The 16,569-nt window shown below is 43.8% G+C and overlaps 1 protein-coding gene across 25 annotated transcripts in view; it reads right to left on the bottom strand.

The window, feature by feature from the left end:
* Positions 1-16,569, bottom strand: part of CPEB1 (cytoplasmic polyadenylation element binding protein 1) — a 100,070-nt gene that overhangs the window by 5,198 nt on the left and 78,303 nt on the right. For 11 of the 25 annotated variants that reach the window (XM_073996581.1, XM_045395933.2, XM_005560324.4 and 8 more), the window contains 6 exons: positions 9,030-9,256; positions 7,125-7,377; positions 5,160-5,273; positions 4,746-4,835; positions 3,758-3,894; positions 786-984 (listed from right to left, as the gene is read on the bottom strand). In XM_073996581.1, the coding sequence (XP_073852682.1) occupies positions 786-984; positions 3,758-3,894; positions 4,746-4,835; positions 5,160-5,273; positions 7,125-7,377; positions 9,030-9,256 (1,020 nt within the window). Of the gene's footprint in view, positions 1-785; positions 2,775-3,757; positions 3,895-4,730; positions 4,836-5,159; positions 5,274-7,124; positions 7,378-9,029; positions 9,257-16,569 lie in introns of all 25 variants that reach the window. The other 14 variants (XM_015453198.3, XM_005560323.4, XM_073996580.1 and 11 more) reach the window with 4 other exon arrangements.

The raw sequence follows: 16,569 nt of genomic DNA, 5'->3' as shown, positions 1-16,569 counted from the left end.
CTATTAGGAGAGCTGGAAGAAGCCCCATCCTGCCAAGTGCCTCCTCCGCTCCTGCAGCTTCTGAAGTCCCTGTTCTCAATCTGCTGCACAGCATTGGTAAGTACACGGTGCTCCTTCCTGACCAGATTCAGTGTGGGTGTGAAGACTAAGCATTTGGGGAGGTGGGTTAGCCACATCTTAATCACAGAGTTCAGGCTCTGCTCTACCTCCATACCCCATCATTGACATTTTGCCAGGACTAGTGAATTGACCTCCTTTCTCAGAGGAGCTGATCAAAACCTAGTGGTTAAGCCCACAGACTTCTGAGTTAGGGAAGCACAGGCCACACTCTGTTGCCTGACTCACTCAGAAAGTCCTCCTCCAGCCTGACCTGGTCTCTGACCTTAGATAATGCCAGAGCTTTTCAAGAACTTTTAATAAAAGAAACCGGGGAAGTACAGAGAATTGCAGCCTTTTCCTGAACACCTGTTGTCTGTTCCAAACTGGTTTGGCTGTAAACTCTAAGCTTCCAACAAAGTTCCTACACCTCACTCTCACTTCTTATCACCTCTTGTAGTCTCCAACTGCTTTTTCTCCCACTGCATGGTCTGAGATGGTGGGTAGAGGGGTAGATACAGAAGGGCCAGTACTCGTGACTTGTCTAGAAAAAGATATTAAGGTGCTGGTATATGCTGATCTGCAGACCTGGGTCAGGCCTCTCTCCTCACTCCCATGGGGAAGTATCACAATCTTGGTCTACTCCCAGGGGCCAACCAAGCTTTAGCACACAGAAGTGGGACACTTACCAATGGGATACTTGTGCTTATCTGTGTCAATCCCAGCATACACCACTCCACCAAATAGGTCGTTCAAGATGGCTGCCAGGGCCTCAGCATTTAGCATTCCATGCAGAGCACCAACAAACACCGTCCTGCTGGGGTCAAGCCTCTGAGATGGGCTCCGGACAAAGTTACTGTCGGCTAATACCCAGGGGATCACCTGCACCTGAAAACCACCCAAAGGTGTATCAGCCCTGGCAGAGAGCCACAGAGAGAGAGGCGCTTGCATGGCAAGGCACATGCTCTGGAGATACTGAAGCTGGGCTGCTAAGGCCCTTACAGGGGTGAAAAGGTGTTGTTGCCCAGTCTCAGGCACACAGGCATCCAATAAACCACCCTTACTCCACCCCAACTGGAGTTGAATTTTACTGAGTCCATGTGTCCAGAATGGTACAAGTGGACAGATTACTCACTCATGCTGGAGAGTAAGCAAAAAAGTACCACATGACCAAACCCAGGAGCCCAGCATTCTATTTCAACTTCCAACTGTGAGGTTCCAACAAAGGGCCGTGGACACTGATGAAAAGAGCATAATCTGAGGTCCTCAAGAAAGGAAGGACTCACAGAGAAATTAAAGGCTAGGATCCTAAAGGACAGAGGGATGGGAGTGCTTATGATATTTATATGAGATGGTTACTGGCCCAACCTAGGCTTCAGAGAGTTTGTGCCCAGAGCAGTGGAAATGACTGAAGAGAGGCTGGGTAGAAAGTCACATACAAGATCCCTGGAGTCTTGAAGGGCTGGGGCTGACCGTGTCCTTTGCCTCTGAATCTCCTGAACCTGGAACAAAACCTGGTAGAGCAAGTGTAGGACTCCAGAAGGAAGTGAAGATCTAAAAATATGTCTTGAAGCAGGAAGAGATCTGAGGCAGAAACCAGCAAGGAGGCAAAAACAGTACTTTCAAAGGACAGGTGATTAAGACTTGGATAAGGCTGGTGGCAATGAGCAGAGAACAGGCCAAGACCAAAGAGATTCTTCAACAGAGAGTCTGCAGTCCTCAGATGGCATAAGCAGGATGGGCAAGCAAGGAAGAATCAGGCCTGGTAGGTGCTGGGCCTACACAGTCGTGGGATGAGAGGACCTGGCAGAAGTTACGAGAGGGGAGCCAATTTCACTGGAAGATGAAAAAGCCCATTTTGCCCACAAAAGAGTTTGGGATTACAAGACATCCTGAAGGAGGGTACCACAGGAAGGTGGGGCTCAGGTAGGACATGAGGCTAGAAAGGTGAATCTGGGTCTAAAGATGAGAGGAGCCACAAAAGTGAGTCATTTATCTGAACTAGAAAAGAAGATAGGAGGGAGTCAAAGATTGGCTATACTGGTGCTGGCGGGGAGGGGAACGCAAAGGAAAAAGTCAGAGAGGAAGGAGAACCGCATCAGCCTATAGCCAGTGAATCAAAGAAAGATTAAATCCCTGTAGGCGATGAGGAGGGAATGGGAGACAGGATGGTGTCAACAGGGGCACTGAGGAAGGGGAGGGGCTCTGTGATATGCATATGGCCATCTCTGGTTGTGAAAGCAGGAGGGGAGGAAGGAGCATGTTAAGTAAGTCCTAGAACATTTACTAAGGTGAGATGACTACACAAGCTCCACACAGTAAGGAAGCAGATAAGGTACAGAAGCTGTGGGTCACTGTGGGTAGCCAGAGGACGAGCCTGCCCTCTCAATAACGCAGAACAAGAGCCAGCTTTGTTACATGGATTTATTTTAAATCTAATGTGACCATCCCAATAAAATAGGCATTTCCCCTCTTACCTTATAGATTGTTTTTAGAGAAGCTTTAAGGTTCACAGAAAGTACGGGGATTTCCCAAATACTCTCTGCCCCCACACTTGTGTGACTTCTCCACTATCAGGATCCCGCATGCGAGTGGAACATTTGTTTATACTGACACATCATCACCACTCAAAGTCCATGGTTTACATCAGGGTTCACTCTTGGTGTTTGTTTTACATTCTATGGGTTTGAACCAAAGTATAATGACATATATCCACCATATACAGAATAGTTTCACTGATTCATCCCTTCATGCTAAACCCCTGGCAATCACTGATCTTTTTACTAAAATAGGCATTTTCGTTTCCCATTTTATAGAAGAGAAGAGGAAACAAAGTTTCAGAGATATTAAATGTCTAGTCCTATGTCACAAAAGTTGTGTGCTCTTGAATCTGATTTTAACACCACACTGATTCCGGAGCTCAAAACTTGCTTTGACAAGTGATTCTCAAACACTATCCACTAGATCCACTTGGGGATCTTTGTTCAGTTGGAGATTCCTAAATTCCACCCAGAGTGATTCAGTAAGTCTGGGATAAGGCCCAAGAATGAGCAATGAGATCCCCAGGTGAAATAAACTCGTTAGAGACCCATGCTGCCAAGGATACATAAGGCTGATATTAGAAAAGACGTAGGAAGAGAGAATCTTATGGGGAAAACCCACAAAACTAAATAAAGCCCCGAATGAGAATGAAGAAGTGACCCACAGGTGGATGTGGGCTAAAGAGGAATTCACCCTCACAGACTGGGAGGTAAGAAGGCACAGGAAGGGCAGGACCAGGGAAAAACAGCTGTAGGTTTATCAGTTAAGTACAAGTAGAGAAGTCTGCTGTTCTCAATTTCAATTCTAAGACAAGAGGTTTAAAACTAAAGTGTTGGCTTCAAGAAAGAAGAGTAGAGTAAAGGCTGGGAGACAGTTTGATTACCATGGGCAGGCACACGCATGTGTGCATGCACATACCCCATTAAGGCCCAAAGGTTGCTTTCTTTTCTTTTTTATATAATTGAGAGGATACTGCTATTTTATTGTGGGAGAAGAAGAGCCTTCTTGCCTCAGCAGGAATACTCCTTGCCTGCAGCCTACCTATCCACCTACCCCAAGAAAATCCAGTGCCTCAATATGCCAAGAACCTTGATCTAGAAAGGACATCATGCTAACTCACCTCCTTGCAGCGCATCCTTCGGCTGGACATCTTGAAATAATATTCACTCAGGCCATCTGGGCTCAGCGGGTCATGAGAGCAAGCCTGAAGCAAGGCTCGGACAGACTTCTCCAGTTCGAAGACCAGATACACATACCCTATTCCCAATGAGAGGAAAAATCACATTAATATCCCTTAGGTGGCCACTCCTCAGCCTTGGCTTTGCAGCAGGGAGTTTCTTCCAAGAAAGAAGGCCTTGTGTATAAGATACATTTTTGTTTTACTCCTGAAAAGTCTTGTTGAGTGGAAGCATTTGCTATGCAGATGCCCAGGGTTGTTGGCCTCCCTCCCACCCTGGTGAAGGAAAGGACTGGCAAGCTGAGACAGAGAGATCCCACCATTACCACAGCTCTCTATGCCAGAACACACAGCATGTTCAGGTCAGCAGAGCCAGGCTTTCCTGGGGGCAGGAAGGATGGCAGTTATTGCTTTAAACGCCTACTTAAACCATTAGTTCAGTTCAATGAAGATGGAGCAGGGTGAAAATAGCAGCTGCTCCTTTCTACAGGGAGGGGATCTCATTTCAGACCAGTGAGGAATCAGATGCTTGGTCCTCATTCCTGCCAACTCCAAAGGGACTTCAGAATTAGGTCAGGCAACAACGTAACTGGGCAGGACAGGCAGGCAAGGGAAAGCTTTTCAAACGCCTTATTTTGAGAGGAAAGGTGCTGCTTGGGTTCAGGTTTAGACAGAAGTGTACAAGGAAGGGGTTTCAGAGGCAGCTCCCACTGCTGTGTAAGTCTGGACAGATGCAACATTAGCTCCGAAGAAATAGAGGGACGTGTTAGGTTGAAGAGAAAGTGCTGACAGATGACAGGTCTGTGCCCTGGAGTGCCCACCATGTTACCAACATGCAGCTGTGACATCCCAGCACCCATAGGTGCAGTTATGTTCTAGGGAAGGGAAAAAAAAGCTCCTACCATGTCTTTATTACCTTTAGGCATATTACCTTTGGGAGGACACCGGGGGTGCTTGCCATCCTTACCAGGCCACTCCACACTCAAAGAGCCAAAAACACGGAAGGTGTTAACTAATCCAGCTGCAAAGAGACAGAAAACAATGGCAGAAGCTGAGGAACCATCTTTCCCAGTAAAGACGCAAACACAGAATCACCAGCATTCTCCTCCCTGGCTCATCCCCACTGACTGACAACTCAGAAATGGATGCTGATCTCCGGTGTAAGCTCCCGACATAGGAGCACTATGGGGGTATATGAAATGCACCTCTCCCCTCAGACACTCATGTAATACCCCTGAACTCAGGCAGGGAATTCAGCCCCTGGCCTCAATTCCAAGTTTCATGCTCCTGAAAGACATGCCCCACCCTTCTACTCTTAAAGCAGGAGGTCTTAGAGACAGCTCACCTTCTGTAATATCCCAAGGAACACCTCCTAGAAACACCTTGCAAGAGTAGATGGGGTTCTTATAGTTCCGGGGAGGAAGCTGGCCACTCCAGGTACAGGTGGCTTCATTCACAGCTTTGGTAGATGGCAAAGAGATAAACAGGGGAGGTTAGAAAATCAGCAAAGCCACCACTCTTCCCTGGGGTGAGCTTGTCCAGTAAGAACCTGACTGGCCACAATCCCTGCCCAGATGCCTGAGAGAATATCCATGATTATTCCGAAAAGCAAGAAACCTATGTCTCACCAATCCACTCAGTCAAGTATGATAATCCTACTTTGCTAATTCTGTCCCCACTAAAATGGAAAGGAATGCCAAGCCAGATGTGTAGGGTAAAAATTTACACCCCATGTTATTTTCAAACATTCAACTAATATGCTAACCACAAAGCAGTTTTATCTTATTGCTTACAGTACTACTAATTCATAATTACTTGAAAATAAACAGAGCAATAGAACATCTTACAGGCTTACTGGTACAAATGGGCCTTCTCCCCAATGTTCAAATGAGAAACATTCTATTCTGTTTCCCTGTCTTGGTTCTGAACTCATTAATCACAGAAGTTAGGACACTGCCAATAAAAACCAGCACTAGCAACCCAGTAAGACAAGAATGTCACAACTGTTCCAAGCCAGACTCATCTTTATAGCACCCAAATGGACAATGGGCCTTCCTTGATGTCAACATGGTAAGATAATCAGTCTTCAATCCTGTCCCCACTGTTTGTACCTTTCCAAATCAGAGACTGACCTTAGTGAGGACTAGTTAGTTCTTGCCCATTTATTTCACCCTCCTCTTTCAGCAAAGAGGCAGACAGCCAATGAAAGGAACTATCATTTTCATTCAGGACAAAGATGTGGAAGGACACTTCCTAAAAGGAATAGGCCCAAGGTGTTGCTACAGCAAGAAACTGGGCAATGTCAGCAATCTTTTACGACAAAAACAGAATATAATGGTCTCATTCAAAAGCATGGTAATGTCATTTCATATGAAAACAATGGCACCAGAAAAAGTACTAAGATGGGCTGCCAAAATCATTAGGTGAACAGGGCACAGCACTATCAGAGAAGAATGAGATCCAGCCCAACTCTGTGAGCAAACAGATACACGGAAATAAATGGAATGGAGAAACTAACACTAACTTAGTCATCAAATTCAGGACCTCAGAAGAGCCAGTGGTTAATGAACTTCTCCCTGGAGCGGTACTAGACAAAGATGAAAAACAAACTTAATACATACTTAAGATAATTTATTTTTTAAACCTTTTAAAATATATAGAGATGGGGTCTCGCTATGTTTCCCAGGTTGGGCAACTCCTGGGCTCAAGCCATCCTGCTGCCTCTGCTTAAGTGCTGAGCCACCAAGGCCAGCCTAAGATAATTTAAATGTCAGAACCTTAAGGATTCCTGTCCTGGTGACATTCCTTACCTTAGAGGTTGACAAATGGACCCCTCCTTCCCCAGTGCATCCATGAGTGTACCAATCAGAAAGCCTCGGGGATGAAAGGTCCAGCATGAGTTGTGTCTGACTGTCTTTGAATTAGAATGTGGAGAGGGTAGACAAAATTCTGGACATTCCTTCCAGAGTTTCTCTTGAGGACATCCACCCGTGGAAGAAGTAAAAGCAAGAGCAGCACACAGCCAGTCTCCATGGAAGGGCACAAGTGAGAGACAGAGCCAGCCCCTTGTGCTGTGGCACATGCATGTGCCAGATTATCTGCCTCTTTCCTCTCCACTCAGCCTCAAGAAGTTCCTGAGTTTGTTCCCATTAGCACTTACTCCACAGAAAGATAATTCTTTGCAGATTTGGAGACTTCACCATGCAACCAAGCCTCCTCTAGACAGTTCACAAGCGTGTGAACTAAGGTCACTTCCTCTGTGCTCCCAGAATGAGGCCTCAGGCCCCACACACGCTCAAGGCACACTCACCTGCAGCTTGTCGGTGCAGCCTGGCCTCTCTCTCTATGCTGAAGGGGTCTTTGGGAGCTTCGAGGAGGTCCCAGGATGGCCACACAGAAGCTCCTGGCCATCTCTTTGAAGCACTGGTTGGGGAGGGAGTGACTGCAGCAAGAGCAGCTTGCTCTTGGTCCATCCGAGACCCTACCCCCATCTTTAAAGGGTCCCTGGGACCACCCCCTGTCAGAGACAGGAAGGGCAGAGGTGGGGAAATGCGAAGGCTTGACTAGGGGAGGAAAAAGGAAGACAGGGTTTTAAAGGACAGTTTTGTTATAAAGTAATAATCACATTATAGAAATTATTAAAAACATCCAACAGACATTTAGCATTTGATATATATTCTTTTAGACTTTCTTCCTGAGCAGTTTTGATTAGTTCTAGTTATACTATAATTTAAACAAATTCTCCTTCTCTCCTCATTCAGCAATTTTTCCATATTGCCAGTCTTTATAGCCATTTAAAATGCATTTATCATATTCTATTTAGGGAACAAGGTACATCTCACTGACCCATACTCTTCCTGCTACATATATACTTTCCAAGTTTTCAGAACCATAAACAAAAATTAAGATGTAGCTTCTTCATATTTTTTGTTTTCTTTGGTCAGATTCCTAGAAAGTCGAATGCCAAAAATGCTATCTATAACAGCTCTGCATTGTATCATAAATGTATCAGAACACTATAAGCTGTGTCAAACCTTTAAATTCTAATTTACATGTGTGAAATGATACCACATTATCAGAATAACTCATTGACAGAATATTTTAAAATCCCCAAATATTAATCAGTCATGAGATAAATTTTCAAGACTGAGTCCAATCTAAGTAACATAGAACTATCAGCACTGTATCTGACCCCATTTTACAGAAGAGGTAACTGCAGCCCGGAGAAGCAAAGAGACCCGCATGTGATTGTCCTTTTAGAAAAGCAGCCTTAACAGATAAAACCAATGGGCAGCGAGAACACCAACTTCCACATTCTAGGACAGGCTGACAGGCGATCACAACCAATGCTGCCAGTCCTGGGTATGGGGAAGAGAAGAAGGTGGGAAAATAAGCCATTCTATTCACTGCACATTCAGCTCGGGAGATTTGGCAAAAAAAAAAAAAAAAAAAAAAAATGCTTATAAGGCATCTGAAACTGTATTCTTATTTTGGGGTAATTTCTTACTGCTAATCCCACCTGTATTTACTTCTACTATTCCCTATCTATATTATCTGTACTACTCTATCTATAATATCCCCTACCTATTCTAATTCATTTGCCAACTCCAGTTAGCATGAAGACCACACACATCATACATGGCTGTAGATAAGGAACGTGAAATGCAGAAATTAACTGAGGCAATGTTTCATAGATTCATCATGGTGTGAATTAAAAAAAGCTGACATGGGTCAGTGGAAAAAATATAGGAGCCACAGTCAGTCAGATCTGGATTAAAATCCTCTCTCTGCTAATTACTACTTTAAAATTTTTTAAGTTATTGCTTCTGAGATATCATACATCAAAGTACATAAATGACACTGTTTAAGGGCTAAAGCAAGCACTCCATGTAGGTAAAGAAACAGAATACTGCTAAGGCCCTCACATTTACTTTTGAAATTAAGTGTTTTCCAGTATTCTTGGAGTAACTAGTAAAATGAGAGTCCTGAGCTCAGGTCCTGAAATGTATTGCTCAATAGGTCTTCAAAGCATCCTCTTTTCTGTTAAGGATGAGAACTCTACAAATGTTCACAATGGTCTCCACTCCTCCCCTCATCCCATCTCCCAGCCTGCATTCCAGGGGACAGGCATCCCATAGATATTGTACCCTCCTTCCCCTTGGACACACACAGGCAACTCCACCCACAACCCCCCTTTCCCAAATGAGTTACATACAATCAAATCTGAGAGATGATCTGATCCAGAGCTGAAGCCACTGGTGTCTGAGTCAGAGGGGCTGCTAGATCGAGAGTCCAGGATGGGCCGGGTGTCCAGGCGTGATCCTCTAACTGAGGGTGCCGGAAACTTGTCCACCAAGTCAGACCCAAGGGGATCCAGAGGCAGGAAGCTCAAGGGGGGTTTTCCTAGCACATTTCCCAGTGGGTTATGGAGCATGCTCAGTACTAGGAAGACAAAAAAGGAAACCTCATGACCTCTTAGTTTTCTTTGCAGCCAACAGCCTCTTTCTTCTCCTACAGCCACCCAACAAGAGATACCAAAAGCAAGACCACTAAAAGCATGCCAGCAAAACACAATATAATGAACAGATATATATCCAGCTCTGAGACCTGGCCACAAGGGCCCTGTTAGAGGAAGTTACAGGCTGACTGAAGACCAGAGTTCCTGCTGTTACAGTAGCAGCAAAACTGCTGGGTTCTACTACCCAGGCTTAAAGGTCAATGCCAGCATTTGGGAAACTGTCACTGGGGACCCTGGTCACAGCTGCTATTAATGCCTGGATATACCTACAGCACAGTCAGAAATCCCAAACCATACTTCATCTTTACTGCTGCCAATTTGTTTATTAGAATAATTCCCACCTTTCTAATGCTATAGGATTTCAGGCCACACCCCAGAAATCTGGTATAGCATAAGCATATCACCTCATGTGAGAGGTTCACTTATGCAAACTTCTAACATATACAGATTCTCTTCAATGTACCCCTGAACTTGAAATGTTTAGGATGGAAGCAGAATGACATGCTTAAGCCCATTCTTTGACTTAAGACAAGCTTGGGATCAAGTCCTGTGTCTGACACCTCTTGTATACGTCTGTGAGCTCTGGGAAGCTCACTGAGCTTCTCTGACCCTCTATTTTCTCACTGGCATCTAGGGTGGAGTATCAACTATTTCATAACATTGTTAGGCAGCTCAATAATCAGATACCAGATGGAAAGAGCTCAGCACAGTAGCACCCAGCACATCATAAATATTTAAACATGAAACATAAAAAAAAAGAGCAACATTTTCCACACTTGGCCTTGGGGAACCTAAGCAAAGCACACCCTCTATCTATGAGGATGAAGAATAAGAGGGCTTTGGCATGGAGCTATGGGTGTGCTAAATCTAGGAAAGAAGACTTAATTTGAAGTTGTTTTTTTTTTTCATCTGAAGAATGAGAACATTCACCTCAAAATGGCTGAGGTAAAACCAAAATAATATGTATAAGTGCTCAATAACTGGCTCTGATTGGCCCCACTTCAGCCCTGACTAGCAATGAAATGAAACACAGGTCACCCAGAGCTGACTTCCTCCCAGGCCTCTAAGTCAGTTTGAATGCTTGTCTGGAGCTGGAGTCCCAAGAAGCAGGAATAAACCTCTCAAGACTGAAATTAAAATCAATGCATGCTTTCAGGGTACCAGACACACATGCCATTGATGGAATATATGCACAAGATCCCAAAAATCTGTTAATATGGGACCAGACCAGCCCACTCTCCTTTAGGTATATGACCTCCCCTTTTGGATAAGACATGGTAGGTGTATTCTTAACATTTAACACAGGGGAAACTATAGATATATCTACTTATCTAGTTATTATTTTGTGGTAAAAATAGCTTTAATTTTTAAAGAGACTGCCATAATACTTTTTCCAAGTAGATGGAACTATACCATTTTACCTTCCCACCAGCAGTATGAGAGTTTCAGTCCCTCTACAACCTGGCCAACACCTGGTTTGGTCAGTCTTTTTATATCTAGCCAGTCTAATATGTATGTTGTGGGATGTGGGTGGGGTAGAGCCACATCACATCCACCAAGGAGTTAGTTTAGCATTTTGCTTTTCAAGGAAACATTCCTAACTTTGAAATTGCCTTTTGAAGCAGTTTTCAAAGCTCTAGCATTTAACTGTATGCTAAAACTAAGTGTCTCAAAATGCTTGGATTGATAACCATCAGAAATAATCCTTGACAAACTTCTCAAATAATCCTTTGGCCGGGTGTGGTAGCTCACTCCTGCAATCCCAGAACTTTGGGAGGCTGAGGCAGGTGGATCACCTGAGGTCAGGAGTTTGAAACCAGCCTGCCTAACATGGCGAAACCCCATCTCTACTAAAAATACAAAAATTAGCCAGGCGTGGTGATGCACGCCTATAATCCCAGCTGCTTGGGAAGCTGAGGCACAAGGATTGCTTGAACCCAGGAGGCAGAGGTTGCAGTGAGCCGAGATTGTACCACTGCACTCCAGCCTGGGCAACAGAGCAAGACTCTTGTCTAAAAAATAAAAATAAAAATAAAAATAAATTCCTTGACAAACTCCTGCCTGAAAGAAATTCAAAATCAAAGTCTGTAGAGTCCATGCCCTGAGAAGGCAGAATATGAGAAGATTTTATTCAAGGTTCCACCCTAATGCTGCAAAGACTGGCAAAGACGCACTGTGAAAAATCAACAGATCATATGCATCCATCTCAAAAGTGGTACCAATGCCCCGGAGGGCCTCATCCTTTTCCACATTTCACAAAAACAAGTTAGGGTGATGAACAGTGAGGTAACAATTCAAATCACAAAGAACCCTGACAACCAAGTTAAATAGTTTTCATTTTATCTTATTGTCATTTGTTTTTTTGAGACAGGGCCTAGTTCTGTTCCCCAGGCTGGAGTGCAGTGGCTTACTTCAACCTCAAGCTTCCTGGGCTCAAGCAATCTTTCCATCTCAGCCTCTAGAATAGCTGGGACTACAGGCATGTAATATCTACCACATCCGGTTGATTTTAAAAAAATTTTTAGTAGAGGTAGGGTCTCACTATGTTGCCCAGGCTGGTCTCAAACACCTGAGCTCAAGCAATCCTCTTGTCTCAGCCTCACAAAGTCCTAGGATTACAGGCATGAGCCACTGCACCCAGCTTGATTTTATCTTAAGGGTAACTGAGAGACACGGAAAAGGCCATCTGCAGAGCTATTGTGTAGATAGCAGAGAAGGCTGACCAGGGAAACTAAGGAAAAGTACCAGTAGGAACCAGCACATAGCAAAGAGAAAACTAAGTTGGACTTGAAGGATTTTCTCCAGCAGAGCTCAGATACACTGGAGCCATCCAGAGCTATGATTTTGTTCCCCCAACGGGGTATGAAGGAATAAATGGGACAACAGAGTTGATGATAACAGCAACAAAGGAAATGAAGAATGGGTCATGCATTATAGGCTAAAGACAGAACAAAGTCAATAGTTTGGGAGCAAATAAGTGGAAAATCAGTGTTTTCAATAGGCTGATAAGAAGAATGAGGGTGGCAGATGAGATAAACACGAAGAGGTGGGACAGTGAAGATTAAGAGCTCTGAGGATGTCAAGGTCCAGAGTATGGAACTAGACATGGCTGACTTAGAATGTGGAAAGTTTGAAATATTAGGTACGTCATTCATGTGGACACTAAAGAGACCTATGGTGATAACTGGGCTTGGAGTTAAACACTGAGATTTTCAGAGACCTGGGACAATGAGTAGGCTCTACTTGGCATAGCAGTATCTTAAAGGAAAAGTCTTCAGCTAAAGCACCAGTAACAAGAAGGAGGCCAGTTTGTTAACCCTGGAAAAGGGGAGTTTCAAGTGGCACAGCAGAGAGCTCTGAGAGTTGTCAAGGGAGAAACAGCATAAAGCAGAATGCCAGAAAAAAATACTCAAGAAGGGATGCTGCCCCAAAGGCTTGTGTCTGAAAACACCAAAGATGGCAAGTATGGGTTCTGGTAACTGTCCTCACCCAAGGTTTTTTCTAAAAGGTATTTTGGAAAGAGTCAAAAAAGCAACATAGTAAGCACTACAGACCCCTTTTCTCATTCACTTCAATTTGTATTCACTATTGTGTTGGTACACCTGTTTCACCAGCCACAAACCCATCTACCTCCGCTAACTTGAAAGTTCTCTACTGTGCCTACAAAGATATCTTGAGGCTTTGTCAAATTCCTGTACCAAAGCTAGGAATTATCTCTGTAGTGATCCTCTAATCTAGCAATAAACTTGCCTAAGTAGAAAATGGCATGACAACTCAAGTTGGTCACTAACGAACTCTACTTCCTTAAGTGTTCACAGTTCATGATCATTCATCTGTTCTGCAATCTGGACCAGGTTCAGTTAAGCTTCTAACAACTTACTGAACGTCTAGCATGTGATGTGCCAAACACTGTGTTAGAAGCACTTTAGGTAAACAGTCTTCACCAAATCCTAAGAAGTGGCTATTATTACTGTATCCTAACAAAAGGAAACCAAGACTTGGGGCAGTCAGTCTGTAAAAGTAACAGCTAATGAGTGACAGAGACTGGATTCTTTCCCACTCCAAGTACCATTCACTAGCTACTTTTTTTTTTTTTTAAATCTTTAGAACTCCACATCTGTTTGTCTTCACGTTCCTCAGCACCTTTCCTTTGCCTGAATCCTGTAAGACCATCAACTACAGACTAGTGATGTTGCCTACCAGAAGTCCCTGCTTTAGGACCTAGAATATTAGGGTCTTAAATCTTATCTAGGGCCTTGCCACTACAGGAACTCATTAAAAATGCATTTTGGGTCCCACCCCAGACCTGAATCAGAATCTGCATTTTTAAAAGATCCCCAGGAGATGTGTATACACATTAAGTTTGAGAAGCACTGACCCATACAAACCCAAAGCTTGCTACTTCAAATTCCTAATCAATTGCCTTATCACACCCAAACATCTTTCATACATAATTATTTTCTCTGACTTAAAGACTGGAGGTTATGGCCGAGTGCTGTGGTTCATGCCTATAATACCAGCACCTTGGGGGATTGAGGCAGGAGGACTGCTTGAGGTCAGGAGTTCAAGACCACCCTGGGCAACACAGCAAGGCCTGTCTCTAAAAAAATAAATCAGACAGGCATTATGGCATGCACTGACAGTCCCAGTTACTCAGGAGGCTGAGACAGGAGGATCACTTGAGCCTAGGAGGTTGAGGCTGCAGTGAGCCATGATCGGGCCATTGCACTCCAGGCTGGGCAACAGGGCAAAATCCTCTCTCAAAAAAAAAAGACTAGAGGTTATAATTTAAACACAGTTCTCACACTAAAATGGTAAATATACTTAAGAGAAAAAAAAAGGCATCAGATAAAGAAATCAACATGGCTACACAGGACATTCACTCTCTGAAAACACTGAGTGGGAGTGGAGGACAACACAGAGAGGCAAGACAGACACAGTAACCATGAACAAGTAAGAGTATAAAAAAAGAGTGGTAAGGATTATCATAGTTTCAGGAAAAGTGATAGCCAAAACAAGCTGATCATTGTGAAAAACATTCAAGACAACCCAAGGGACTTTGTAAGCTCATACTGAGCAAAACCAAAAGGAGCAAGGGCCTACTTAGAGCACAAAGAGAAAAATGTTATTAAGGATTTAAGGACATTACTGGGTCACTTGACAAAATTGGAATATGAATGACAGTTTAATCAAAGTAGTGTATCAACTTTAAATTGACTAAAGTTAACTGTTTTGTTACATATGAATATATGTAAGATCATCGCTATTCTTTTTTTTTGAGCAAGGGTCTCCCTCTGTAACCCAGGCTACAGCGCAGGTGCACAATTACAGCTCACTGCAGTCTCAACCTCCCATCTCAGCCTCCCAAGTAGCTAGCAGCATGCCACCATGTCTGGCTAATTTTTTTTTTTTTGTAGAGGCAGGATCCCACTGTGTTTCCTAGGCTGGTCTTGAACTCCTGGGCTCAAACAATCCTCCTGCCTCAGCCTCCCAAAGTGCTCAGATCACAGGTGTGAGCCACCGTGCCTGGGCCAATTATCTCTCCTCTTAATGATTCAGAAAACAATTATGTATTGCTATATGGAAAGAGAATGTGCAAATGATAAAGCAAATGGGGTAAAATGAACACCAACAATAGGAGGTTCTGGATAAAAAGGAATACAAATATTCTTTGTATAATTTTATTTGTGTAACTTCTATAAATTTGAAATTATTTCCATTTTTTTTAAATGATAGGAAGGAACAGAAGTCAATTCCCATTTGGCTTTCTTTGCCTCTTTCAAGGTAACTTATCTAATCAGCAAAGGGAAATCAAGCACAAGTAATAGGAACGAGGATCCCAGAGGATAAGATAGTAATTGAATACTTTTGGAGTCTCTATTAGAAGAAATAATCTTCTTTTAAACATACTTTTTAAAGTCTCAAAAAATCTGCACAGATATTTGCAGGCCCACATGTGTAAAAAGTTGTGCCTTCTCAACCAAGCATACCAAGACCCATCTTTACCACCCTACTCCAATAGCAATTAGCTCAACATCTGGCAAAAAGCAGGTGAAAGACTGCTGAATTCTACTGAAAGAGAGTACATATTCCATAGAGCCAGTATGCTCCCTGAGGCTCTACCCTTTTCTATCAAGGATATTCAATTTAAGGACACAATGTGTTTTTTGTTTTGTTTTGTTTTGTTTTTTTGAGACAGTCTCGCTCTGTTGCCCAGGCTGGAGTGCAGTGGTGTGATCTCAACTCACTGCAAGCTCCGCCTCCCGGGTTCACGCCATTCTCCTGCCTCAGCTTCCTGAGCAGCTGGGAATACAGGCAACCGCCACCACACTTGGCTATTTTTTTTTTTTTTGTATTTTTAGTAGAGACGGGGTTTCACCGTGTTAGCCAGGATGGTCTCGATCTCCTGACCTTGTGAACTGCCCACCTCGGCCTCCCAAAGTGCTGGAATTACAGGTGTGAGCTACTGCACCCAGCCTAAGGACACAATGTTGACTTAGAGTGTAATACAGATTTAGGGGAATAAACTTTAACTCATCCCTACCCAGCCCATCACCAAAACAGAGGTTTAGAAAACCACAGTGACTCACCACATCACATCTGCGACAGTACTTCTACCCTGAGTCTCAATTTCTTCTGAAGAAAGCTCCTCTGCTTGAGGGGCAGGGTGGAAAACACTCTGTCCTAATCAATCCTTCCCAGACTCTACTGGAATCTTTAGGGCCACTGCAATACACTCCTACATTCAAGTACAGGAGCAAGGAAGAGTGTCTCACTGAATTATATACCAACCACGTAGAAAAACAGGGAAAGGACTTGGATTCATGGCTCAGAAAGGGGCAATGCTCAGTTTCCTGCAAATATTCAATCAGAAGGCATATACTGTAAGTTTGACTAGAAGATACCGAGAAGACAAGAGGCCTAGAACTTGTCAGCTGGTTTGATATTTCCTTCAAGTCACAGAACAAGTGAATTTTGTGGAAACTGCCACCCATGGTCAGATGCCCTAGAGTGACCTGATTGTACCTCTATAGGGTCTGGCCAGGCAGTTATCTGAGTATCTACAGAAGGAAAGCAGCAAAGACAATGGAAGGAAAGCAGTAAAGACAAAGCGAAGTGGGGGGACCTCATTTCAAGAAAGAAAACCTGTCTTGCTCCCAGCTCATGAGACCATACTTGCCCTATGTAGGGCTGCTGAGTAAGCAGCACCGATTCCACCAGCTGGGAGTCAGAAGGA

The sequence above is a fragment of the Macaca fascicularis genome, chromosome 7 (genome assembly GCF_037993035.2).
Source record: "Macaca fascicularis isolate 582-1 chromosome 7, T2T-MFA8v1.1".
In the NCBI taxonomy this organism is placed as follows: domain Eukaryota; kingdom Metazoa; phylum Chordata; class Mammalia; order Primates; family Cercopithecidae; genus Macaca; species Macaca fascicularis.
This window is presented reverse-complemented; position numbering and strand designations above follow the sequence as displayed.